Genomic DNA, 27,062 nt, shown 5'->3' with positions numbered 1-27,062 from the left:
ATGTATTTTTAGTTAAATTTAGCAGTGTGTTAGAGTAGGTACTAATGACTGTGCAAAGTGCAAGTTATGAAGAACTGTTCTCAGAATGTGGATACATGTGAATATCACTGTGTATCTGTGTGTATGGTATATGTATGTACATAAATATATATACACACATATATATGTATGTTTGTATATACAAATATAGATATACACATACATATATGACTTTCCTAATAGTGTTCTGTATATGCTGCCCAGTTATTTGCAAAAATTTCCTCTAAGTTATGAAGGTGTTTATGTTTGGGTTAGAAGTCACGTAATTCTTAATTCTGTGCTTCACCTGTTTATCAACTCTGAGGTTGTTAACTGTGTCACAGTCACCTCAAAGGGGCACTTCAAGACAAGGCCAGGGCAGGGAGTATTGTTGTACCCATCATTTGAGGCCCTAAAGAAAGAATTCCCAATATTTCTAAATGATGCATTTAAGACTTTCTTGGGCCTTCCAGGACATCTGCTCTCCAAAGGTGATCACAGCAGATCATGCAGCATATTTCAAACCTTTTTCTGTCACCTCCTGAATGTTGGGACAGAGAACTACTTGCGCCGTCTGTGCCCATGGAAGCTCTCAGTTGCCTTCTTTAGAGATAAGTGTAGCTTTTAATGTTAGTGCCAATGAATTGCTCCCCATGAACAATATAAAACAGAAAAGGGAAAAGCGCAAGAAGAATTGAGTCAGCAGTGAGGTAGAACAGCACTGAATATTGTGCTTATTTTACTTCTGTGTGTGTCATTATGGATTTATTAGTGCACTCTTGAAACATATTGTAGCAATAGCAATATTTACAATACTGATCTTTTGTTCATCTTTTGTTGCAGAGGGGACTTTTTTGCAAGGGCCTGACTTTTTTCAACCAGTTTGTATTGCCTGTCAAGAATTTTCATGTTGACTCTTGGAAACCTGCTGCAGAGTCTTCCCTGTTTACTATTCAGTCCTGTTTTCTTCTTACTTTAGCAGGTAAGCACATGTTTCTGCAATACTAATTCCAACTGGAAAATGTTTTCAAATTCAGACACCTGGAGAATTTGTTTTGTTGGACTCAGTAGGGTTAACATCTCTCCTCCAAAATTTCTGCCACATGAAAATACCTGAGCAATAATGTAGTACTTTGGAGTGTTTAGCATCAGTGCATGTCAGTCTGCATCCATCTAGCTTTAATGCAACTCAAAAAATGCTATGTGTGAACTTTTAGTTGGGAATCCATTTACAGCTGAATCAGGATTGTGAGTGAGCAGTATAGAAAATTGCTTGTATTGTTGCTGTCTGAGAGGAGCCTCTAAATAACTTTGCGTCCTTGAGGAAAAAAGGCCCTGAAGAGGAGAGCCAGAGTGGGTGATGGAGAAGCTGGGGTGTCACCCACCACAGTGCCCTCAAGGTGAACGAGTGAACGAGAGCCTTCAGCTACTGTTCACCAAGATCACAGTCAGTGTTGCAGAAACAGCTTGAGCTGCCCTGGCTGGCTGTGCACTAAAGCAACAAGGGGTTCTCAAATGACCCATATATGATTGAGAGATATATATATATATATATATATGGGTGTGGCAAGAAGGGACACTGAACAGCTGAGCTGTAGGAATGTCTTGCGCAGCTGCAGCTCTTCTGCAGGGGGGCCTGGCCAAACCCTTCATAGTCATTGTTAGAGTTGGATTTATGTTGGAGATTCAAGGTTTTTAGGAAGAAAAACATTTTTAACGATTTCTTGAAATCACTTTTGTTAAATGCTAGTCATCAAAGGAGAGTGTGTATGGTGGTGTGCAAGTGCATTTATGTGAAGGGAAAGTAAATGTGCTTACTCTGTCTTTGATGTTGTTCTGTTTTCCTTTTAACATTATCATGGCATGTAGGAACTCTTGTTTTTTTCAAAACAACTTAGAAATTTTCCCAGAAAACAGTTGTCAGTTTCCTCCTCTGAAAGGTTTTCCTTTCCGAACATATAGAGATTTATTTACTTTATCACTAAACTGCAGAATCTAACCTCTGCCATGGCTTCGGCTTTTTTCCTGTGTTTTTATAGGAATGAGGCCTTTTCTAAAGAGTTGGCTCTTGAAAACTTTTATTTCAATTTACTTGGTAGTAATGTACGCTTTCTTCCTAATCTGTACAGAGTGGGAATGGTGGGAATTCCTGTTCTCTGCTAGTTTATTGCAGTGGTAGCTGGATTTTCCTACAGTGTTACTTGGTCTCATCCCAGGCTGCAGGAATAAGTGGACCCCTATAAACTGCAGTTTGCCACATCCTTGCATGGCTCTAATCATAGTCAGTGTTGGGTTGGAAGGGACCTTCAGGATCATCTTGTTCCAATCCCGCTGCCATGGGCAGGGCCATCTTCCACTAGAGCAGGTTGCTCCAAGCCATGTCCAGCCTGGCCTGGAAAACTTCCTGGGATGTGAAACTTGTGTCACAGGTTTCAAACCTTACAGCAGAATTTATCTTGTCCTGTAAACTGGGCACAGATGTTTCTAACTGAGAGAAAAATGAGCCCACTCATTTTTACTTGTGCTGCACTTTTTGTCCCTAAGGATTTCACGGGTGCTGTTAGGTACCGCACCTGCATTCCCTGACACGTGAGTTAAGGATGTCAGTAGCTGAGAGGGGTGTTGTAAATTGGGAGCTTGATAGTCCCAAGTCATGAGGAGTATGGGCATTGCTTTTCTTCATTCATCTGGAAAAGGTGAGGGAACAATTACTCAGGCAGGAAATCCCTGCTACCTCTGCCTGCATTATTTCAAGCATACCCAGAAAGTTTCTGCTGCTGAATTTTACAAGCCTCCCTAAAACAAATGCCCACATCTGCTCTTAGCTGAATTAACAGTCTACCAACTAATCTGCTACCAAACATGAGTTCTGTCAGCTGCAACTCTAAATACAGCTCCTAGGAAGATTCAGCCACTGCCAGCAGAACTAAAAGCTGCTTTCATGCTTCACTGAAATATTTTAAATGTTCACTGTGTGTAATCTGCTTTTGGTTTGTTCATCGTTAAACTTTCTATTCTCGGTATTCTAAATAACTCAGAGTAAACAGAGACACGTGTGTAAGCCCTCTGTTCTTAGTGCAGCATTTGTAAACTGTCCTGTTATAAACTTTATAGGTTGCCATGTAATCTGTCACCTAATTGTGATGGATGGTGAGATCAGAGTTCCCACCATGCGAGGAGACATTATTAAGCATTATGCCTTGAGCAACTTACCAGCACCCTGACAGAGTGTTTGCTGACTGGAAATACCAATATCTTTTGAAAAATCACTGCCTTCCCACTGCAAACCCAGTATTTTATAACCACTTGGGTTATTTTCTTTGCAAAAAGGCATTACTTGGCTGGCAATATAGCAAACTTTAAACAATGCTTACAGTTTTATTGTATTAAAAATGTATATTCCAACATATTATAACTTACTAAGTATTACTTAAGTATTACTTGCTCTTTCTTCATTGTGGTATGCTGTAATTTAAATATCTTAGGAATTCATCTGTACTGTAACAGAGGCCATAGAAAACAGATATTGAAGGCTTCAGGCCCCCATTAGTTTACATTTGCAGGCCACAGCCTTTGTAAATTTTTGTACATAGGCAGCATATGTACATAGGTTTGTACATTCCTTTCTGGATGTGTGTCGTGTTATTTCATGGAAACCCAGCACATGCAGAAGCCTTGGCATGTTGGGGCCAGTCAGAAATGGCAGTGACACATTTGCTGTCCTCATGAGCAGACAGAAGTCAGTGGGATAGTGTTGAGATAATAAAGGAGGTTAGAAGGGTTTACTGTGTCACAGCAGAGGAGCACTCATTTTTATAGTAATTAGTATTATGGGAAATTCCTGGCAAAATTGTAGCTCCTTGTTTGCTCCCTTTTTCGCCTCCTCCAAATAGAAAGAGGAGAACCTGGCAGTAATTTCATGTATTGTTCAATTATTGTTCACTGCTGGAGGGTGTAACTTGAGCTGAAGGCTCTCTAAAATTTCATTTGACTCTCTAGCCAGAAGATGTTCTTAACCAGTCTTTCTGTTGAGGCTGTCTCATGAAAGCCTTTGTCCTTTTCCTCTCCATCTCTCAATGCCTTTGGTCAGCAGCAGATTCTCTTGGAAATACTAATTTAATGTCTCCCAATTTGAAATACCAGCTGAACTTGTACCAGTGATAGCTCTCAAAGATTTCTTCATCCAGGGGTCAGAGCATGTACTTGAGGAAATTAAACATTCGTTAATTGGATGCCAGATTATTTACACTTGTATTATGATCAGTCAGGCAAAAAAAAAATCATGCCATCTAATTTTAGGTATTTAGAGCTTTGAATACCATATCCCCATCTGAACTACTCACATTATAATCTCCTTATAGCCGATGGAGAGAACAGGCACATACCCAGCATGACTCTCCTGGCCAGGTTGAAATATCCTTTAAAAGGATGTAATGCATTGCACCCTGAATGTGCCCAGTTTTCTCTAGCAGTTACAGAATGAGATCAGGATTTTCCTATACATTTTCTAGTAGCTAGAGCTGAATGAGCTTAAAAAAATGGAAGACCAAACTGGAACGACAGCACTTTATCTCAAGAATGTCTTAAATGCACCTTCCAGTTCTGACCTCCCAGGCCACTACACTGCAGTTACTGTGGTCTTGTGAGTGTCTTGTCTTTCTTCATAGCTCTTATGGAGAATTTAACCGAAAGGAAGAAAGTAATTCAAATGCTGTTTCCAGTTTTCATGCCTTTACTTTTTTGCCATCTCACAAATACAAGAAGTAGTAAAGTGTAGATACGAGCATAAATATTCTATCTATAGATCTACCTGTTAATACTCTCTGAAATAATTCTACCATATAACAGCTTAAGTCTTACTTTTATTACATGGAATTTTGCAGTAAGTAAAGAAAGGTAAAAGTTGTCTCTTTTATTCCTCTTCCATTTTCTCCAGGAGGACAGGTCACCTCACTGAGGTGTGAATCATCCTCCAAAAGTTAATTGATGAGGATTACCAAAATAGGCTCTAAAAAAAAAATTGATTGGGTTTTTTATAATGTCTTTAGAACTTGTGTTTTACATTTGAACTGAAATGGGACTTCTAGCTGTTTCAATGCCTGGCATTGATAACTAGATAGCATTTCTTGATAAAAGTCAAAGAAAAGTGTGACATGCTCGTGACTCCTGTTTATATATTCATTAAATCTCTCAACTAGGTCTTAAAGTATCCAATACTTTTGGATGCCTTTGGTTTTGACTACAAAAGTTTAGTCCCTCTCATAGAGAAGGACAATTATACAATGTTAATAATTCAGACTTTAAAATTAAGGCTTCTATACTGTTTATTGGTTTGTTGTTCAAGTGTTTTTTAACACTGTGGGGTACCAGCAATAAGTTGGAAAGCCTTTTGCCTTTTTAAAAAGAATACTTGAAAACATTTGAACCAAGAAGATTTTTTTTTGTTGAAAGCATTCGATAGGAAACAATACACTGCAGTAAAAAACCACTGAAACTTTCTATTTACTCCAGAAGAATAAGTTAAGATGTATTTACATTTCAACTGACACTCTAAATTCTTGTACAAAACAAATCAAGGAAATCCAAATTCAGTCAATTAATCAGAAACCTGGATTCAAATTATCTTTATGCCAGTCATAATCAAAAGTTCAATTCTGGATACTCTCTTTCCTCAGAGAGTTCAGATCCAGATCTAAAACTTTCTCTTGGAACTAATGTCTGTAACACATGACTAATAAAACCAACATAATGACAGGTACCTATAAATATGCACATATCTCCTTTTTAACATGTGGAGGATTAGATGAGGGTCAGGATCATTTTAGATTTATTTTATGAAAAAGTGATTTGTGTCCTTTCCCTGTCCTTCTCCCTGACTCCTCCAGTCTGCTCAAATGTTTGTGCTGCATAGACAAACACTGCAGAAAACAGGACTATTTTATTTATTTTTAGCAAGAAGATAAAAGTTTTGGTTTAATTTCTTCCCCCTGTGTTCATCAATCAAATTAAGCAGATGACCTAAAAATTGATGCAAACAAATGGCATCCAGAGTCTCTTTGTCCATTTTGTTATTGCACACAGCTATGATTACAGTCCCACAGAAGGTATTTTTGCATTTTCTTTTCTTTCCATACACTGGTAATTCACTCCTTAGAAGGGATTCACCCCTTTTAGGAGAGAGAATTGACTGGTTTCCTGACCTTTTATTTCTGTGAGTAGAAATGCATGAACTCACTTGGAAAAAAATATTAACTGAGCCAAAACATTCCATGGGATAAAATTAATTCCAATTCTGATTATTCTGAGACTGGGGGGGGGGGGAAATAAACTTTTTTCTCACTTTTCTATCTATTGACTGATGCCCCTACAAATTGAAAGCACCAAAATTTCACAGCAGGGACTAAACCTTTCAAGATGTGGTAAAGCTAGAAGACTCACACAGTGGTGCAGCTGCTGCTCAGGTATGTATGAGGAGTGTGGGTGGAGAAACCCTGTGTTCCATATGTGGAGGACAGAGCAAAAGTGCAAGGCAAAGGAAGTTCTGTTTGCTTGCAGGGTCACAGACTGTCCTGTGAGAAGCATCTCACACCCAGAGGGGATGCTGACCCCACATTTTTGGCCTGTCTAAAGAGAGGATGGCACTGGGCTGCTCCCTCAAGCTGTCTGGGGCAGGAGGGTAGCAGGGATTCCTGTTGTGTTCGCCCTGCCAGAATTGCCCATTTACTTTGGGAAAACCCGAAGAGGGGCATCTTCTATTAAAAAACCCGCATGAGACGTTGGTTTATAAGCCTTTGTGGGAATTAAGCTGTTTTGCCCTGTGAGGGGCTCATCAAAGAGTTAAAATGTAATTAGAAGCGATATCCTGGGGAGCAGGTGTTCACAGACAGGTGTATGTTTTATTGGGGGTTTTTTTTTGTGTTTTAAATGGCTGTTTTCTGGGCTCCCTCCCCACTCTCCTGAGGGGACTCAGCCCCAGCCCAGCTGCCCTTCCAGGTGGCCTCATCACCTCAGGTGTCACTGTGTTCCAGCCTTGCACAGATGGGCCTGAAATGAAATTGTAGAAAAAGTAGGTTGACACAAATGGTTTTGCCAGATTTAAGAGTCAGGGTGAGCAAAGGCTGCAGTTTTTCCACAGAACCAAGCTTTGTCCATCCTGCCATGATCCTCCTCTCACCATGGAGATGTCAAGTTGGTAAAGTTTGGTGTAAACTTCTTTATAGAGACCAAAGTATCTCAAAAGGACTTGAAACAGACATTTGAATGCGGAAATTACCACACTCCAGACTTCACCACTCATTAAAGGTTTTCAGTTTATTGCTTTTTTTTCTGATGATATTCCCAAAATGGAGCATGCTCCACATCAGTGCTGGCTGCAAGTCTGGGACTACCTGGCCTATACCTGTCTGTATGTAGGAGTTGTGCATTATAGAAATACTGCTTTTTGTACCAGGATCCTTGCAAAACATCTGGGAGCCTTGCACAAGTTAAGTCCTTCAGCTTTTGTTTCAGAGTGTGGGAGCTCAGTCCAAGGGGTCTTTAAAACTGCTGGCCCTAGAGCAGCCAGCCTGGAAGACCCTGGATGGCTCAGAGCTCCCAGTGCCATTAAGCCTAAAATGTTTATGGTTCCAGCAGTTTCCTGAGGGCCACCCAAGGGGAAAAAAAAAAAAAAAAAAAAAAAAAAAAGAGCATACCTTTAGAGATGTTGAGCTGTTTTGCAATGTAAAGTGTACAGAGAAGTGAACCCCAAGTTTGGAGAAGAGATAATTTAAAAGTATGAGATGCAGCCTGGTGAACGCAATAACAGAACTCACCAGGAGAGAGTGATATACCATAACACAGATGAAGACACACAGATCTGAATGACACCTCTGTTCTTCCACTGCATCGCCCAGCAGCTTGAGGAGGCTGGTATTTATGCTGACTTCAGAGAAGGAGGAGTACCTCAATTAAGTATCTAGTTATTGCTACCTTGTGGGGAAAAAATGTTTTCTGTAAGGAAATGCAGTGGAATGTGCTTTACCTCTTCGATTATGAGGCATTCCTCCTAGGTAATAACTCAGATGTTGATATCATGTTGTGTCCAGTTGGAGGCTGAGACTGGCTAATGAGCTGCAGTGATAGTGAAGTGTTTTTCCAAACCTTGCTGTGGAGTCTAAAAAATTCCATCACTCTGCCTTTTGAGATAAATTATTTCCCAGAGCATCCTGAGAAAACACTCAGAAGGTGATATATACTTGAGAGTTACTAGACCTGCTGACCTAGTGAAATGAAGATTTAAAGGTACAAGTGTAAAGTAATTTGTGCAATTAAGGCTTTTTGTACTCTGGCTGTTTCCACTGCCCAATATCTCAGTCTGCAGGGACTGTCTCAGCATGAGAAAGCTTGAAGGATGTGTGTGTGAAGGATGGCAAGAAGTCCCCATTTTTAAGTTCCATCACACTGAGTGCTGCAGAGTCCAAGTGCACACATGGGTGTTGTGATTTTGGATTGTCTTTAAAATCTCTCTGGCAGTTTTTCCATTCAGAAAGGTATCTTTGTGAGGCAAAGGGCCAATGATAAATTTTCTGAAAGAATCCATTTGTATTGAACATCAGGCTTTTGTTGATTCTTGCAGGACTACAGGATTTGTTCCAAAGACCTATAGTACCATGCAGTGTAATACCAGCAGAGTCAAAGATTGCCCAGGTTTGCAGAGCTGGCTCTTGCATTGCTCGGGTCTGAAGTAACCTCCCTGACTTAGGCACAGGAGGGGACAGTAATCTCAAGGCACAGTTCGTGTTTCTAGCCACGCTCAGAGAGAACATTACACAAGCTCTGCAATGGGTTTGAGAGAAAGTCAGGATATTACTTGTAACTAACAGCTGCCCACCAGTGCAGTTCATTAGAAACTCAGTGAGTTGCTGAAGTGGGTTCTTTATCTTGGTGACCTTCCAAGGCAATCAGAGCCTTCTTGGAAGACCTTGAATCAGAAACGTTTGGATATAAGAAAAATAGCACTGTGCAGCACACACTTGTGATGTCTCAGGGTTCACAGATTTGGAAGGCGAGGTACCATATATAACTGTAGAAGACAGCACTGAGATACTGGAGCTGCTGCATCAAGGTCATGCTGTTCTGGGAGCCAATTAAAATTATGCAAGATAGGCAGTTCAGGAAAGAATTCACACAGAGCTCAGGAAGGCGAAAAATCATGTGTATTATGAGCTCAAATAGTTTTTAAGATTAATTTTCCACTATCTCATGATCTTGTACTAAGAGCAAGAAGTAATTTAAATGTTTGATTTACTTACTGATCAGAACTCTTAAGACCTTACTTTCTAAATCAAAATTTAAGCTCTAACTTCAATTTAAGAGCAAAGTTTTGAGCTTGTCTTGGAGCATACACTGGTTACAATGTGTTGTTAATTCACTGAGTGGGCAACAGTAATACCTGAATCAGGTACATTTGGCACTCAGAACCCCATCTCCTTTCCTGAGGGCATGTGTGTGGAAGGTGAGAGGTCATATAATCCAGAGCATTGGTCCTCACTTCCTCCAGCAGAACCATTGCGTTTTTTGGACTACTGCACTGTCTTTAATTCCCAGAACTTTTACAGAGATAAGTAGGAGCAATACTACAAGCCAGGAGAATTTATTTATCATGGAAAGCTTGATATTTTGGATGGGGGTGTAACAGGCCTATTCCTGTCCTAATTCTCTCCTAGTGCCTTTATCCTGAAGAACAAGACAAAAAAAGATTTAGCTGTCTACTGTATTTTAAGAACTGCTTGTATTGCTACACTCTGTAAAACCAAAAACTGCTGACAAAGGGGGTGGGATTTCATGGATGCCCTCAGCAGGTATTGCTCAATTCACGACCTGTGTTTGATTATGCTGGGGACTGGGGTCTAAATCTGAGCTCAGGACCCCGTTCTGCTGGCTGAAGAACAGAGTGAATCCCGAAAGTGAAAAGGGTAAAAAAGAGCTCAAAGTCCAAACAAATATACTGAAGCCTTGATTCCCTGAGACCCAGCTGAAGAGTGGTTTGCAAATACTGTGTTAGTACCAACTAACTATTTTACTTTCCCTTTATATTTAAAAACTGCCTGAGGAAGAATTAGCTAGCCAAGAAAGACAAAAAACGAAGATGCAGTACAAAAGCAAAGGGTGAAGGGGAAGCAGGAGGGGAGCAAGGTGGGGAGACTGAGGAGCTCAATGTACAGGTAATAAATGTCATGCATCAGCAGACTGTGAAAAGAAATTTGAATTGGATGGTTGCTGCAGTCTGGATGGTTCTTTGCTCAGATGCAGGCCTCTCTGCTGAGAAAATCTCCCAGGCTCGCTCATGCTGCTTTGCCTCACACTAAAAACTTCTGGAAGGGAAGGTCCAGGAAACGGGCTCTGATTGTCTGCAGGTTGCCATGGCTTGGATGGCCATGTTTGGTGGAAGCCAGTGTATCTCTGAGGCAGGCAGTGGAGCTGCAGCAGCTGTGGGTTGCCTGAAGGTGAGGTGTGAAGCTTTGCAGGATGGACTATTAACTGCAGAAGTAGCTACAGAGCAGAGCATCCCTTTCTAGCCCTAGTCAGAGGGCTTTTCTGGTATCATCTTGTGATTGCTTAGGAAGGAGATACTGTCACAAGCATTTCTTTGTTATAACCTAAAAGACAAACGCCATGTGTGAATGTGTGAATCCCACGTGGAGGTGAAGGGGCAGAAAGCCCAACTCTCTCCAAAGGGAGGCAGCTGTGGTCTAATTAAGGCCAAGTCCTCTCTTACAAATCAGTGTTTGACTGTGATGAGGGCAGAAATAAGATGAAGGACTAGCAAAACCTAAGCTGTCCTAGGACTAGCCTCAATAAACAAGAAGGTGTCCTTGAGAATGCCTTTATCTCCTGAGGTTGCAGAGAGTCAGTGGGATGGAGAAGGCAGGGTGTAAATAGACCCTGTTTGGTTTCATACTTTCTTCACTCTCTTTATTCTTTGTTTTCTGATGATAAAGATGCTTTATGTAGCAAAGGAACTGGTGAATCATAAGGTTTACAACTTCATTTCCTCCTGGCTCTTTTTATTTTTTCCTGATGGTTGTATCTCCTTCCTTTCTGCCTCGCTGGCATGGCAGGATGTGCTGTGCCTTTAAGAAGGCTGTGTTCTGTCAGAAGACTAATTCCTGAGCTTTGGCATGTGTCAAGGCATGCCTTAAGTTTTGTGGTGTAGTTTATGAAAAACTCAAATGCATTTTTCTAGGGAGATTTTTAACTACTTTCTGCTGTGGAGACTCTTCTTTGGTTGCAAAGTGTACACCGGTCAGCATCACTATAGGAAGTTCTGCTCTCTTCTCCAAAAGAGATAGGGAGATAAAGTGAGTAGTGGGCTGCTATTTTTTTTTTCCTTTTCCAATTAAAATTTTTATTTATTGAGTTGTTGTGTTTCATGCCAAAGCTCTGAATGGTAGATAAAGCTGAGATGGCAAATTCTCTTACTGTTTGTATCCTCCCTCTGGTACCGATAGCAGTGCAGTGCTCACCTGTCATTGCAGTAGCAGTAATGTAGTCTAAAACTCATTGACCCATAGCAGTCATAGCTTTATTATGAATTTCCTATATTATGAATTTCTTAATGCTTCCCATTGTGAACATTAGTTTTTACTTCTTTTTCCCCTCTCACCATGGTCAAAAAGAAACTAATAAGTAGACAGTACAATTAAATATAAAAATTAACATAGCATTAGGTAAATAAAATGTAAGGTTCTTTCTTTTTCTTTTTTTTCCCCCAGCAAATCTTATTCTTTTGAAACCAAGTGTATGCTTGGGGAGGACTGCCTGGATATTTTTTTTTTCTGATGTTTTCTAGGCAGAGCAATACAGTCTTTAAGCCACAGGTCCCAGCAAGAATGTTGCAGACATAACTGACATATCAGGAGGTAACTGTGGAGTAACCCTTGAGATTTTAAAAGCAGTGTTTGATACGAGGTCCTGGATCTGTATGGTAACGTGGTTTTCTAGTAAAAGCATAAATCCTCTTCAACTTCCAACTTGTATTTACCTACCTCTGTATTGTTTTAGGCCGTGAGATAGAAGTAAGTCCAGGTAAGCAGAAATTTCCCTATGTCTCTGGCAGCTCTGGGACTTGCTGTGCAGTCACTCGCAGGATGTGGGCCCCACAGATCAAAGAATTCTTTCTAGTAGAGACAGGCCTGTTTTTACAAGGAGAAGTGTTGGAGGGGAAGAAAAGGAGCTAGGGCTGGCAGTGCCTTCCTCACTGAGGTGGTTGTGTGGCTCTGATTAAACTACTTAACCTTTGAGCTGCAGGTTTTGTCTGAGCTGAATAGTGGTATTAGTACCGGGTATGGCATGCTGGGCTTAAGTGAATTAACCTAGCAGTACTTTACAGCCTCAGCTCTGCCATTATGCAGAGTGCAGATGTTCTATTTAAGGAGCTTGTAGTGCTCCTTATTGAGCCTTTGGGAGGTCTCCTCGCAATCGTCTCCTTCCTCCCGGTAAGTCTGACAGTGCTCTCATCCCTCTCGGTGGCCAGTGGTGAGCAGGCTGTGCTGCTGAGCTGCTCTGGAAGCAGTGCTGGATTGACAGCACTTCACCGGGGGCTGCAGAGGCACAGCTGCGGCACAAGCCCTCCCGAGCAGGTCTGGCTCCTGCGCTGCCCTCTGACCACCCGCGCCCCAGAAATCCCCAGCTGCCTATTCCCTGCAGCCTTCCTCTGCTGGAATGGGAAACCGAGGTCCAGGATCTCCTGATGTCTCTGCCACCTGCTTATGGGGTGGCCCAGGCAAGTCACACCACCTCTCTGTTCGTTACTCATGATGCTGAAGTGCAGATTTTATCTTCTCCCTTCATACCCAAGAACTGCTTAGGTCAAGTTAATGAATGACATGAAGTCAAGCATGTCTGTGGGCTCACAGCATGGTATAAATGGGAAGTATTACTGTGCAATTATGGGTGGAGGTAGCCCTTGTTGAAAATTATTTATTTTATCATAAATCAACGTTTGTCCGGGTGTAATCATAGAAAGGAGTGTAGAGAAAGCCTGTCTCCTGTTGCAAATTGTTCAGGAGATTGGAATGCTGGCTCACCTGTGTTTTTGGTGCATGTGTTGACTGAGTCTAGTACTGGTTAGTGAGATTGATGGGGTGGCATATAAATAGAATGACTTCTACAGGCGTAGTATTTCACCATACAGATGGAATCAAAGAGTTAAAAAATCCAAGGATTTAATCTAGTATAATAGCATCTTGCAAAACCTATCAAATTCACAGAAAGTGAGAGGCAGAAAAACAACTGAGCTAGGTGGAACTTGACATTAGAGGGAATTACATTGCCACTTGTTTACCTATCTGTTTCACTTCAGAGGGCAGAGAAACATTTTATCTAAGCTCATAGCAGAAGCTTAGACTGAGCTGTGTTCCCCTGCTCTCCCCAGCTGTATTGTCCGCAGAGATGGAGTGCCCTTCATCCCATTTGGATAAAGCTGGAGCTGTGTTTGCTCCCTCATTTGTATGCTGTAGAATTCTCATCTGTGAGAATATCTTTATCACTCTAAATATCAATATCTACATCATTCTAAAGTATGAGTAGAATTCTCATCCCTTAGAATATGGAGAGATAGATATAGATATATATGTATAGTTGTATTTGTTTTCCTTTTGCTGCCATGTACATAAATGGATTGTTGTTTATTTGAAGGATTTAAACATCTGGAAGAGACTGGGGATAGTAATGTCTTTGTCCATAGGTTAGATGTGGGGCTGCAGGTCCCTTCCAAAGTAAAATGTTATATGCCATCTACTGTAGTGCTCGTTTGTATACTTGAGAATTTTGGTGTGGGAAGGGCAATTAATACAACACTAATTCAAGCAGCTGGGTAAAACCACTATGGCTAAAACTGGCACAAGGTAAAAATAGATTTATTTCTCTAAGTAGTTCTGCAATTGGTTCCTATGGAGCTAACACCAAATACATATTTTGGCAGTAAATGTTTATATGCAATAATCTTATCTGACCTTGGTTTAATAGTGAGAGGAACTGTTTTTTTACTAAAACGTGTCAGTATATGATTCACATAAGGCAGAGCTCTCTGTGAGAAATTGGATTTTTCTGTAGTGTAAGCTTTGTCATGTTATTTGGACACCAACAAATCTGCTTATAGCCTGAATCTAGACAACAGGCTATGAATCTAGACAACAGATATGAAGAGTAAGTAGAAAACAGGGAAAAGGAAAAAAAAAAAAAAAAAAAAAAAAAAGAGGATAAATTATTATATTGTAGCCCCTTTGCAGTGAGTTTGAGGTTACTCTGCAAGGAGCCTTTGTGGCTTTTACCAGACTCTTTGCAGATCAATGCTGCAGCAACAGAAGAACAGTTCTTATGTTTTGGCTCTGTTGCAAACTATCCCAGAAGATTAGCCAGGCACTCCTGGATTTAAAACAACTGCAAATGAGTGACAGCAAACTAAGCATGGGGTGGAGTCTCGTAGCAGCATATCCTTCAGCTCCACTGCTGCAGTTAGAGAAAGATTTTTCCTTTGAAGATAAGACACCTGGGGCTTTTGTAGAAACTTAGTGCAGTTGTTATTGCAACTTAAAAATAAATAAAAAAACAGTAAAAGGCAGAGACAGACAAAGCATCTGGCTCTTCTGTGCACCACCAAAAATTCCTCCGAATGCTAAACCCCAGACCATCACGTTTCATTGTGCAGTTACATTGCTTGTGAATCCTTTGTGTGAGGCTTTGAGCCAGGGCAGCCTCTGAGGGTGTGGATGTGGATGTATGAGTGAGAGTGTGAGTGTTCAGTGTCGTAACGTGGCAAGGCACAGACGATTATGAAACTTCTCAGTAAAGTCTCAGTGTGTCAGTATTGACTACTTGGTTTTGGTTTTTTTTTTTTTGTTTTTTTTTGTTTTGGTTTTTTTTTTTCCCTGTCCGTTGCCCTCCAGTTTCGTTTCCGTTTATGAGTGCAGGAAGAGGGGGAGAGAGGTTGGGAAATGCTGCAAGACCTCCCCAGGCTGCTGGAGGAGCCCGGCAGTTCCCATGACAGGTGGAGCACCGAAGTGCTGAGCGAGATTCCCGGCACAGGGTGCCCGGGGCCACGGGGAAGGGAAACCTTCACACTTGGGACAGCTGTGCTTACAAGGGGCCCCTTCAATGTGCTGTAGCAGCAGCCAGAAGTTTGACTTATTTTTTGAAAGGACTGGAGAAATTATTAACCACAGTTGATGACGTCAGAGTTGATCTGATTAAAGGTTTGTTTTCTTGCTGGCAGAGGTGTGCTCCGTAGAGACTGGTTCTCTCTTCTTGTTTTTTTTTAAGTTTCTTTTTTGAACAGCAAACGGAGGGAACTGCTCGCACTGCTGCTGCCGCTGCTCCAGCTGCGTGTGTATGTGTGTAACAGGATGGTGTATCTGTAGCTGCCACACGCAGACACACATTTGACCATGAGGACTCTTCGCAGGTTGAAGTTCATGAGTTCGCCCAGCCTCAGTGATCTGGGCAAGAGAGAGCAGGCAGCCTTGGATGAGCGGGGGACCCAGCAGCGCCGGGCCTGCTCCAACGCTACCTGGAACAGGTAAGGTCACTCAGGGTGCTGGTCCTGGCAGGCTCCCCGTGCTCCTGCAGTGCCGCGGCGGCTCCCTGGGCTGCCTGGCTCCTGCCTCGGCAGGCTCACGGGCTGTCTTGGTGCACACACACTGGAGCTCCCACTCAGAGAAGCACTCAAGTGCCTTTTTTTCCCCTTGCTCTTGATCTTTCTCTGAAGGCTGGTAACAAAGAGACCCTGCCTTCCCTTCAGCCTTTGTGACAGAAAACTACTTGTTTCACAGGCTCCAGAGATACAAATATACCTTTGTGTCTGTCTAGATATTCTCATTCAAAGTTTATTTGGCTTAGGTTATTTAAAAAAAAAAAAAAATTACATGTGCACAACCATTAAAATACATGCTTTTTATGTGCATATCTATGCCTGTTTCTGTTGATATAGTTATGACAAAGTCTACTAAGTTTACTCATGTTAGTACAAATAGATGTGTGCCTGTGTGTATGTACAAGCACCTGCACTTTGGACAGGGAAAATAAGCCCTGATTGTTTTCTTTATTGTGTTTATACATTTTAATTCTTGGTCTGTTTTACAAGAAAACCTATGTAAACATTATGCTGTGAATGTGTCAATTAGTTCAGCTATTCAGAAAGCATCTTAAAGTCCATTTTGGTGACAGTCTTAAAAGATGAATCTAAATCTCTAAATTTTTAGGAATTAATTTATTAGATCATTTTTGAAAATGAAATGTCACCTCCTGGATCCCAGCTTGGAAAGTATCTGTAGTATTTTATAATTGTATGGTGGCACAACTGTAGGAAGAAAAATACCAGTGATTTACAGACACATTTGCTAAAATTCTGAGAAAATAAAATATATAAAATATCATATCTTCTGTCCTTCTCACTACTCAATTTGCAGTTTCATGTCTGTATTAAGAATTAGTTGTTGAATGCTAACAGTGCACTAAACTCTAAAACTGTCCTGATCACAAAAGAGACTGAGTTTCTTCTCAAATACCATGCTGTTTGTAAGACCCTGAGGTGTACCTGTTGTGTGGATGGGTGGTGATGGTAGTTCAAGGATAGATTGGGCCATCTTGAGTTGTGCCAGCTGGGGCTTTATTTGGCCAGTAGCCCTAAGCAAAGCAACTGGGAATAGGAAACTCCTGGTTGGGGATCAGGGTGACAGAATAGAGTCCCCAGAGCCTTTCCGTGATGGTTGTTTACAGCTTTTGTTGGCAGGGGTTAGCTTTTCCAGGTCTTGCGTGTGGAGAGGGAGCTGTGGAGGCAGATGCGAATGGAGAACACGTCAGGCGCCTGGCTTGCTGGGAGGCAGAGAGTTCCAGCCTTGGGGCTGCTGATATTCAAACTGGAGGATTTTCATAGTTGAGATGAAGCAAGAGTTTGTTACTTTAAATTTGGACAGGACAGGTACAGCTCTGGCCAGAAGTGCTTGCCCAGTCAATGAGCTGGACACCTGCACGTTTCATCCAAACAATTACACAACTGTCCCGTTGCCTGTTCCTTGAATATGTGTCTATGACTTGTCCTGTCACTGCTTTTGCATTAACTCAGACCTAACCATGCTTTCTACGCCTGGGTTGCCTTTTCCCAGTGTGGGGATTGCCAGGCTGTCCTTTTTGGTGGCATGCTTCCCTGAAATGCCGGAGAGCACTAGTGGGGTTGTGTGGGTGCAAGTCAAGTGGCCATCATCACGTGCCTGCATTAACAGCTGCCTGGAGTTAGGGCAGGTATTGCAGATATGAGCCAGTTGCACTGCTTGGGCAAAGGGAAGGCCCTTTATTTCTTATTTAGTGCAAGGCTTTCTTGTGAGTGAAAGTCAGGGTAAGTCTTCTTTCAGGTTCAGAAAGAATTGCATCATCTGTTGCTTTTAAGAAACTCAGATATTCTACAGACTGTAAAACTGAGTCTTTATCCTGAGGAAGGTCAGGTCTTAAATGATACTGAATTAGATGGATTAAGAAACTATCCACTGTAGCTTCTGCCTATCACCAGTGCATGCCCATCTTGACCTATGTAGCTGGGTCTAGTCTTGAGGGAATCTGTGTTTGGTCATCTAAAGTCTGACTCGCCAGAAATCTGGTCTGGGTTTTAAAATCTAGGGCTGTGGAATTTCTTTTATTTTTTCTGCTGCAAAATTGAAACAACCCAACACGGGACACTTTGCATGCTTTGGTTTACAGGAATATTTTCTCTTCCTAATGAAATGATTGCTTGTGTTGTTTCATTCTTTGTAAGCCTAAGAGCTTGCTGATCAAGGAAGGCAAGATGCACCAGCAGAGCTCTCCCTTCTCACCAAGCCTGGCAGTTCTATATTTAAATGTCTGCTGTTTTCTTGCCTAATGTTAGCAGCTGTGCCTGGGTGTGGCATGTGTGTATCTGCTTTTCAAAGAAGCTTTGAATCAAGTGCATGAGAACTGAAGTGGAGAGAGCTGAAGCTCAACACACGTCAGGTCTGGCCCTGCACAAGCTGGCTGATCCCGTGCTGAAAAGGCAGATCTTTGAGGCAGAGCAAGGATGCTGCCCCTGACCATGCCAGGGACTGAAAAGTTAAAGTGCTGCTAGTGGGGTCTTTTGCAGGACAGCAGGTCTGTCACTGCAGGCGTTTTTGGAGGAGGGGGTGGATGCATGGCTGCCCTTCTGCACTTGTTCAGTGCGTGGCCAGTGTGGCCCAGTGATGTCCCCTCCGCCACCTCTGGCACACCAGTCTCAGCTCAGACTGTTCATACCTGAGATATTCTTTCTGCATTTTGACACCAGGGGAGGACAACCTGAAGGAACATAATTCAGCTTACTGGGGGAACGTGGCACTATGGTAGCAAGGAAGGTCACTTCCTCCCTGATGGCTTCCCTTCACGTCTGAATGAAAATGCAGTGAAACTTCTCAGCGCTGTTACATCAAAGGGAAATTGGTGCCAAGCTGCTGTCTGCTATTAGGAAAATGAGAGTTTGGCTTTTTCAGAACTTGCTTTCCCATGAACCCCAGATCTGTGCAGCAAAACACTGTCTTGTGCAGTTAACTAGCAACCAACAGCAACATAGCGGAACAATACACTTCATTACCGCTCACAGAATTTGCATTGGATTAAAATAGTTCAGATTTTTTCACTAGCACTGTCTTCAGTTCTTGTTCTTCCCCCAACCCCCATTTCTGCTTAAGGCAAGAAATGAGGGCTGAATGCTGACTAAACCAATTGGACTGAGAAACCCAGGAGTCTTAATCCTGAGCTCACACACCAGGGGGCCCACTCAGGCCAAATAAAATCCATGGCAGGGTTTTCATTCTGATTGAGCTAGCACAGACTGCCTAATCAGGAGCTGATACTGTCTGAGTTGAGCTCTGGGAAAGCCTCTAGTCTAAGGCTCTAAGATCCTCTTTGATGTATGAAAATACAGAAAATTCACAGAGGCATGAAGGAGTAGGAGATAGCAAAGAAAAGGGGAAGAAAACAGGTAAGGTGTTTGTGACATTGGTGAGATCAGCAGAAAATCCGAAGAGATGTACCAAATCAGAAAGGATTTTATTGCCTGGGCTAATTTTTTACAGGGTGCTAATAAGCACAACAGCTTGCTGTAAAATAACTTGTACAGCCATGAAAACCATATTTCATCTCCTAATTTGAGATGAACGCTTTTTCAGATCACAGGAAGGCTTTTCCAATGGAGAAAATATTCCAGATCAGCATATTTTTCTCTTTGTTCTGTTATTCAGTTTTTATTTAGAAATATTGTAAAATATTTCTGCCTGTCTGAGGATCAGCCTTTTTTTCCCTGACCCTTTATGTGAAGCCCTCTGTGGAGTTTTTGGCGCTCTGTGTGCATGGGGGCCAGACAGAATCTCGCTGTGGGGTGGGAGGGAGAACAGGGCTGGTGAAGGAGATTTCCCGCTGGCCCAGCCACCACTGCTCTCCGTGAAGCATTTTCCAGCCATGACTACAGTAACGGAAGGTGGTGGTGATGGTGATAGGGAATTGCTGCTCCCTGTAGTCCACCAGAATAATTTATACCTCCTTGAATGCAGGGAAATCAGTCTTCTTCATCCTATAGTCCATAGACTATATTATTACTATAATAATATTAACTCTTATTACTATAATACTATTAACTCTTAGTAACACCTCCAGGAAGTCCCCTCACCTGTCTCAATTTCTTGGTTTGTAAGAGCAGTGATTATAGTTGGAGAAGTGAGTCAACTAATGCCTCCCCAACACTTTGAAGAGGGAGTTTTCCAGACCAGCGTATTTTCACTTGTATGACCAAGTGCTTAATTGCAGCCTATCCCTCTTTGCAGGTTGCCTTACCTTGGGTAGAAATTCCTGGAACATAAGTGAACTAGCATCTGCAAGCTTATTTTGCAAGGGTCAAGGCCTCATGGAAAGCTGTCGGAGTTGGCAGCTGGACTGAAGCTGTGCTGAAAATGGGCTCTTCACAATTGGGTTAAGCTAATTCAGAAAAATGATGTTTTACTCTGGAGCAAGGGTGTCTTCAAGAAGGTTTTGATGCAAGTATATCAGGTTAATTACTGTTAATTAGCTGCTCATGTAACTGTGCAGAGGAAATTTGCCCTAACTAATTTAGTCCCTTTTGAAAGTGAAAATGTTTTCTTTGACTGCCTGGTAGTCAGAGGGTGTGATAAGTCACACAGCTTTATTTTTTATTCTGGACTTCACCTGGAGCTCTGGGAAGGGGAGAATTTGCAAACACTGCATAAAAATCACTGTGATATTTTCACCTATGCTGTTTGCACATGAAGGCAGTGAGTGTTTTAGAGTACTAAAGTTACCTGTGTGATGTTTATGGGATGTCAACGTTGGCCAGTCCTGCTGCTTTGCCAGGAAATGCCAGACTGGGAGGGCCATGACCAGTTGAAACACACAGAAGATCAGGACTTTAAAGACTTGCAAGCACAGCTTTGGAGTTGTTCTTCATCTCTGTGGCCAAACTGATTCTGACCTGGCAGAAAACTGTTTTAATCACAGTAGTTTTTCCTTCTTGGCTTCCAGATGTCAGTAGAAGAACTTGAGTGGTACTAGAGGGAGCCAGGCTCCTACCCCAGTGTTGTCTGGACGCACAAATAGCAACTCAGGAGAAATGTATGTTTTGGTGGTATTGAGCTCTGTAGGCAGTAGCCTATGATAGGTTGATACTATGTAAAAATCAGAATAATCCACCCCACTCTGCCCATCTGGACCCTGCCCCTGTTGGGCTGGTTGGGAGTGCCAGCAGCAAGCATCCAGCTCTGTGCTCAGGGATTTTCACCTTCCAGGTCCCTTCATGGTGACGCTAATGGTGGGGAAGGTCTGTGCTGTGTGTGCTGGAGCTGCCATTCCCCACTTTTTGGTCACCGGGACCACCTCCTCCTCTGGAGGTTCAGTCAAATGTGGAATGAGTTGTCGTTTGACAGAGATGAAGTTGCTTAAGCTGCTGAGTTGTTTTTTGTGGCTGTGAGTGCTGCCTTGGTTGTAGGTAGTTTTCTTTGGCAATCTGGCTACTGTGGGATAGATAAGTACAATATGTTGCTGGACCCATCTGACATTTTGTTGTCATTCTAAAGGCAGCCCCCCAAAAAAACTGATCTCTTGAGTTTTCACATCCTGATTTTCCCTCCTCCAGCAAGCCTGCTCTGTTGAGTTTTTTGCGCTCTACTAAATCTTTTTTGTTTCCTGAAGTACCAAGTTCTTGTATACACACACACAAAACAAGTACAGAGAAAGTGTTCACAGTAATATTAGTGCAAGAATGCACCCATTATTAACTTTCATGTTGTAAAAGTTACAGAAGGGAGTTTAGTTCAGGTTAACTATTGCAATATAAGTTTAATTATGTGTATTACTGACTTAAGCCTCAATAAAAGCTGGTTGCAGCACAGGTAAAGTGAGCCATACCCCTCAAGCATCTTGCAGGACTTCTGTGTGTATGCTCAGATTCTCTTTACACTGAAAGGTTGAACCATTCTGACCAAATCTTTTTAAACAATCACTTGTTACAGAAACCCATTGGTTTAAGCAAGGCCTGGGTTTGTTTTTTTCATTAGTTTAAGGTAACTAAGAAGATTTAAGCAAACTTTTCATTATCTTGATACCAGCTAGGGCCACCAACAGCATCCTGATTATTCTCACTCCTCTGTGTCTGCTCTTAAGCAAGTGTGGAGGGAAGTTCCAGTGCTGTTCCCGCATAACCTGCAGGCAGGAGCTGTATCCTGCACCCTCCACACAGGCACTGCTGTCTGTGATGGGAAGGAAAGGCAGTGGTCAACTTAATGAGGCCAACACTTGTTTTCCAGACAAAGATATTGTCCCTCACTACAAGGGAGATCCCAGGCAGATTAAAAATTCTCTGCTAGGATGTTTTATGTAGATGCTGTTCTGCTATACAGACAATGAGTTAAACGCTCACCCTTATGAGTTAACCTCTCCCCTTCAATACTGGTTAAAAAAGCTTGTTCTCTCTTATTTCTTTGAGGAATGATAATGGAACTGTTAAGCTGGAGAGAGAAGACCTCTCCCTCATTTAAAAAGGGGTGCCAGAGAGGAAGAGAGAGAGCATGTTGCCTTTTGGGAGAGATATTTAGTCATTCTTGCCCACGGGAGTCTGGCAGGGAGCATTGCAAAGTTCATTTCTGAACCAGCAGAGCATGTAAAGACTGCTTGTTTTATTCACTACATTAATCTTATTTCCCATATTACTCATAATATTAAAATACCCAAGTCACTTCACTGTATGCCAGAGACATTTATCTGCTGATTTTCAAATAATCATAAATTGAGTGTGTCTGTATGAGCCAGCCGAAATAATCTGGGTTAGATCGTGAATGTGTGTCTGCTTGTGGGTGTAGGGGGAAGGAGGGACTGCTGTGGCAGCAGTTGTGTGTAAGGCCATGAAAACTCCTTCAAAGGAACGAAAGAGAGAAGATCATGATTCTTATATGTGTCTGCATATCTATTTCTCCACAGTGGGTCAGATCCTTTAGCTGCCACTCTTAGTTTCCTTTTTCCTTAGAAGAAGGTGGCTGAGCTTTTCTGATGGTGCATCTCTTTGCTGTTGTGTGCCTGCTTTTTGAATCTCTCAGTGAACTCAGTGTTCAGTTTACCTTCCAACCAGTCCTCTGCTCCCAGCTGGCATTGAAAGGGAGCTGTCTTATCATGGGCCTGAGAAAGTTTAATGCGGACACTGGCATTCCTGAGGCACTCTCTGCTGCTGCCTGGCATAGCTCCTGCAGTGACATTCCCTTGACAGCCCTGTGCAACTGGATCTGGCCCTGGATGAGGCCAGAGCTGACCAAGTCTTCCAGCGCCTTAAGGGAGTATACAAGAAAGAAGGAGGGAGACTTTTTACAAGGACATGTGGTGGCAGGACAAGGGGCAATATCTTCATACTGACAGAGAGTAGGTTTAGATTGGATATTAGGAAGGAATTCCTCCCTGTGAGGGTGGTGAGGCCCTGGCACAGGGTCCCCAAAGAAGCTGTGGCTGCCCCATCCCTGGAAACATTCAAAGCCAGGTTGGATGGGTCTTGGAGCAATCCGCTCTAATGGAAGGTGTCCCTGCCCATGGCAGAGGGTGGGACAGGATGATCTTTAGGTCCTTTCCAACCCAGGAGATCTGTGATTCTATGATAAGCTCTTCCACCAGCAGGAATCAAGCTTCCTCCCTCTGGAGACCTTGTGAACAGATACCAACCACTTTTAGCTGTTCTTCACAAAACACACCAACTCCACACCCTTGTACGTCCGGGATGGGCAGATCTGGTCCTTGTCCTGCTTTCCAGAGCTCTAAAGCTGATTGCTGCTGCCTTGCACAGACTCCAGGGCAATGGAAGCTGTTAATTGTCGCTGCATTGAGCCATAGAGATAAAAACTATACTCTCAAATACTTCAAATATAATATGTGAATGTATTAAAAGTTGTATTTGACGTAAGTTTTTGAAATGACAGGTTTTGATTTCAGATGTGCAGCTGTTGGAGTCACTGAGTTGGAACAAATCAAAAAGAACTGATTTTCAAAGATGTTCTCAATTTTCTAGGCAGTAATTTCCTCTTAGGCATCAGGGATTGAGTGGAGTACCAGAAGTCATCTGTGACTTGTAAAAGGTCCTCAAGTGTCTCGACAGAAATGCTGGGATACTTGTGGAGGTGATGCCCTTCTTGAATGTTATTGGGTGCTAATGACTCATCCTGTCCTCTTTCAGCATCCACAATGGAGTGATAGCAGTATTCCAGCGTAAGGGTCTCCCAGACCATGAACTTTACAACCTCAATGAAGGAGTCAGGTAAGAGACTCAGCTGTGCAAGGTGTTCTCAGCCAGATGCTCAGTACTGTTTGCCAGCCCTCACACTTTACCGCTTCTGTGGAGCTTTAAGGTCTTTCTCCCAGTGGCAGCTTTGACCAGCACAGTCCATTTTGCCTCAGTAGTCCTTGCTGCTGATGTGTGTTAACATCTCACTGTGGGCCAGAGCTGATCCCTCCTTCTGCAGGAGGAATTCAGCCTTGAGCAGTAGGGTTTGTTTCAGAGTCTCTCCTGAAGTGCTGGTTTAAAACTAAGGAAGGGAAAACCTGGACCCCTCTAGTGATTCAGCCCTTTTGCACGGCCGTGGTAGTGACATTTCCAGAGGTGCCACACCAGAGGGTGCTTTGCTTGCATCCACGGAAGAGGTGGAAAGGAAAGGTGTCCTGCCTGGTGGTCCACCACATCTCCTGCTCTTCCACACAGCGTGACTGTGTGTGAAGGGAAAGAGATGTCCTGTTAAACACCATGGCTTGAGTAACATGTTTATGTTCCCAGCTTCTTTCCCATAATCTGATGGTACTGTCTGTCAGTGAGATGTATAATGAGAACGTCCTTCTCTTTAAAAGAAAGTGAAAATCCTACCATTTGAGTTATTTAAGTTACAGTTGAAAAGAAAATTTACCAAGATATAAGCTGATATCTGGATTTACAGCACTTCACATTTTACTATTTTTTAGCACTTACTATTACTTACCAAATACTCTCAATGGCAAGGGCAAGGTAGCAGATTTCCTTATAGAAATCTGTCCAATGCTTTTTAAAATAATCTGCACTTAAAAAAGACAGACAGCTTATTACATTCCCTAGCTGTCTTCAGATATGATCCTTAGTTATTCCCTTTCCCTTACTGCTTATTGCTGCTGTGTCTGGACACTGGAGTCTGACTCTCCAGTATATTCCCTAGAATAACAACTAGATATTCTGGGTTTATCTGTCCTGGTTCAATTCCCAATCTAGGATAGTTGGCCCAGTCTGGTTCCTTTAATATTTTCAGAAAAGTCCAGCCGGATGATATTTGGCCTGTGTTTGCTCTTTTTGAAATTAAAATAAACTTGCTCTTCAGTTACTTCTTACTTCACCAGTGAGAAAATGGCATACAAAAAATAGCTTTTCTAGGATGTCTGTCAGTTAGCATGATCCATCAATCATGTTGAGTTACTTACTGGAATAATGGTTAATCATTATCATTGTAAATGCCATTAGGATTCTTCAGCTTTATCTGAGTGACAAAAATGGTACTTCTGGACTGAGATTTCGTGGCCCAATGCATTTCCCTTAATATGCTCATCTGCTAGTGAGGGACAGGAGAGAAGAAATTTCCTGCTGATGTGTCAGACAGATATAATCTGGTATGAACTAACAAATAGATAGAAAAGTGCCCAATTTTTGCTTTAATTTACTTGGCTATAAACCTGCACCATAATGATGCTTGGTAGCATGCTTGAGTTGAATTTATTGCAGCATGTCATGTGGCTGAACATGCAAGCTGACTAGAAATACAATGATTTTTTTCCTGTTTTATGAAGGGCTTTGCTACCACTTGCTAGGCCCATTTCTTTTTGTTTGGGTAGGGATAATGCTACTTTGTTGGTTCTCAGCTGATAGCTCACTTCAGGGAGAATGCCTTGTGCCTCATACCTGAGCTGATGATGAAATTGCTGATTTGACACATGCCAAAAATACCTGTCTTACTGCTTTTGTTATTTATTTCAAAATCACTTTCTTTGGGTTAATGTTATTATTGAGTGCCAAAATATCTGGTACATAAACATGACCACAAAAGTGGAACAAGTGTATACTTGCCTTACAATTGTTTTAGATGCATTTTTCCCTGAGTACAAAATGAGAAGCAGACCCATTATTTCCACTGGGCAGAACTCAATTGTGGAAGTGTTTGGGTGAATGGTTAATATTAGTTACTTTTTTGAATAGTTACAGGACAGTAAAAGAAGTTATTTCACTTTAGCACTACAGTTAGAGCAGATTTTGGAATATTTTTCATAATAAACCCCTGAATATCCAAGTTGACTCATAGATCCAGTGTAAATATTTGAATGATATTTGCACACCATTGTTTTGACTCAGGAAGGTCACATATATTCAACTACCGTATGTCACATACATGCAAACAAATATGTAAAACTTCTTCTGAGCACACATCTCGAGGTTTTGAACCCTGATTGTTTAAGGAAACATCAGTGGGTACAAATCTGTACAGTTCCATTTACTTTAGGTTTGGCTCGTAAGAGCGGCCACTTGTTTATACCAATGCCTTTTGTCACCATTCTTGCATTCCTGTAAGCATTAGAAAGTGGCCTTAAATATGGAATTACGTGCACAGCCCTCAGAATCCCTGTTGCAATAAAATCAGTGTTGGAGCTGAGTCTCTCTCACACTGCTGGAACTCCTGAATTCCTCTGCTAAAGCTGTTGAAGCACAGTAAAGCCTCAGCAACTGGGAATATCACCAGCATGTGGCCTGTGCTCTCCTTCTTCTGAGCCCTTACTGGGTGATTTATTAGGAGATTGAGTCAAAAGTCTAGTAATAAAAATCTCCATGCACATTTATGTACTGTTTAGTTTTCTCTTGGTCCATGTCTGCAATATTAATAATCAAATAGTATTTTTCTCCTTTTTCATTGCTTGTAACATATGTCACTTCAATGTGTTTTTGACCACTTTTAAAACAAAGAAAAAGAAGCAAAGGGAAACATGGTGGAAACTGGATATCCTGTATTAAAGCTAATGTATATTTATAGGTTCTTCTTCTCTGAGTTTCAGGATACTGATGTGATGCAAACAAAGCACATTTTAATGGCATTTCCTCTTCTGCAGCCAGAGTTCAAACCCAGTAAAATCACTCATTTGCTTAATTTAACTTTATTTAACATCTATTAATACAGTGTTACACTTTCCATTCTGAGTATTGTTGCAGGAGTTAATTTTAAAATGAACCAGTGAAACAGCATCAGGGGGGAAAAAAAGTCAGGAGCTACTTTAGGGAATTTTTAGGAAATTATCATCTTAATTTATCAAGTTGTTAAACAGGCAATGAAGACCTGATTTCAATGATAGAGAAGCTTTATGAGTGCAAAATGCCTGCTTTAGAATCAGATGTACTTTAAATAGCATCTGCTATCCTGGTCCTGGTCAGGGATCTCTTTTAGGTTTAGTCTGATTTTTACCTGGATTCCATCATGATGTCCACATGT

The 27,062-nt window shown here is 41.9% G+C and overlaps 1 protein-coding gene across 2 annotated transcripts in view; it reads left to right on the top strand.

The window, feature by feature from the left end:
• The first annotated feature begins 849 nt into the window (after positions 1-849).
• The window catches only part of PRR5 (proline rich 5), a 58,096-nt gene continuing 31,883 nt past the window's right edge, over positions 850-27,062 (top strand). Inside the window, exons 1-3 of one of the 2 annotated variants that reach the window (XM_066319481.1) lie at positions 850-1,000; positions 15,461-15,574; positions 23,753-23,833. In XM_066319481.1, coding sequence (XP_066175578.1) covers positions 15,471-15,574; positions 23,753-23,833 — 185 coding nt within the window. In that variant the 5' untranslated portion in view covers positions 850-1,000; positions 15,461-15,470. Of the gene's footprint in view, positions 1,001-14,572; positions 15,575-23,752; positions 23,834-27,062 lie in introns of those variants that run through there. The other variant, XM_066319480.1, reaches the window with a different exon arrangement.

This window comes from Sylvia atricapilla, chromosome 5 (assembly GCF_009819655.1).
Source record: "Sylvia atricapilla isolate bSylAtr1 chromosome 5, bSylAtr1.pri, whole genome shotgun sequence".
Taxonomy (NCBI): domain Eukaryota; kingdom Metazoa; phylum Chordata; class Aves; order Passeriformes; family Sylviidae; genus Sylvia; species Sylvia atricapilla.
Note: the sequence above shows the minus strand (reverse complement) of the source record. Positions and strands in the feature narration are given on the sequence as shown.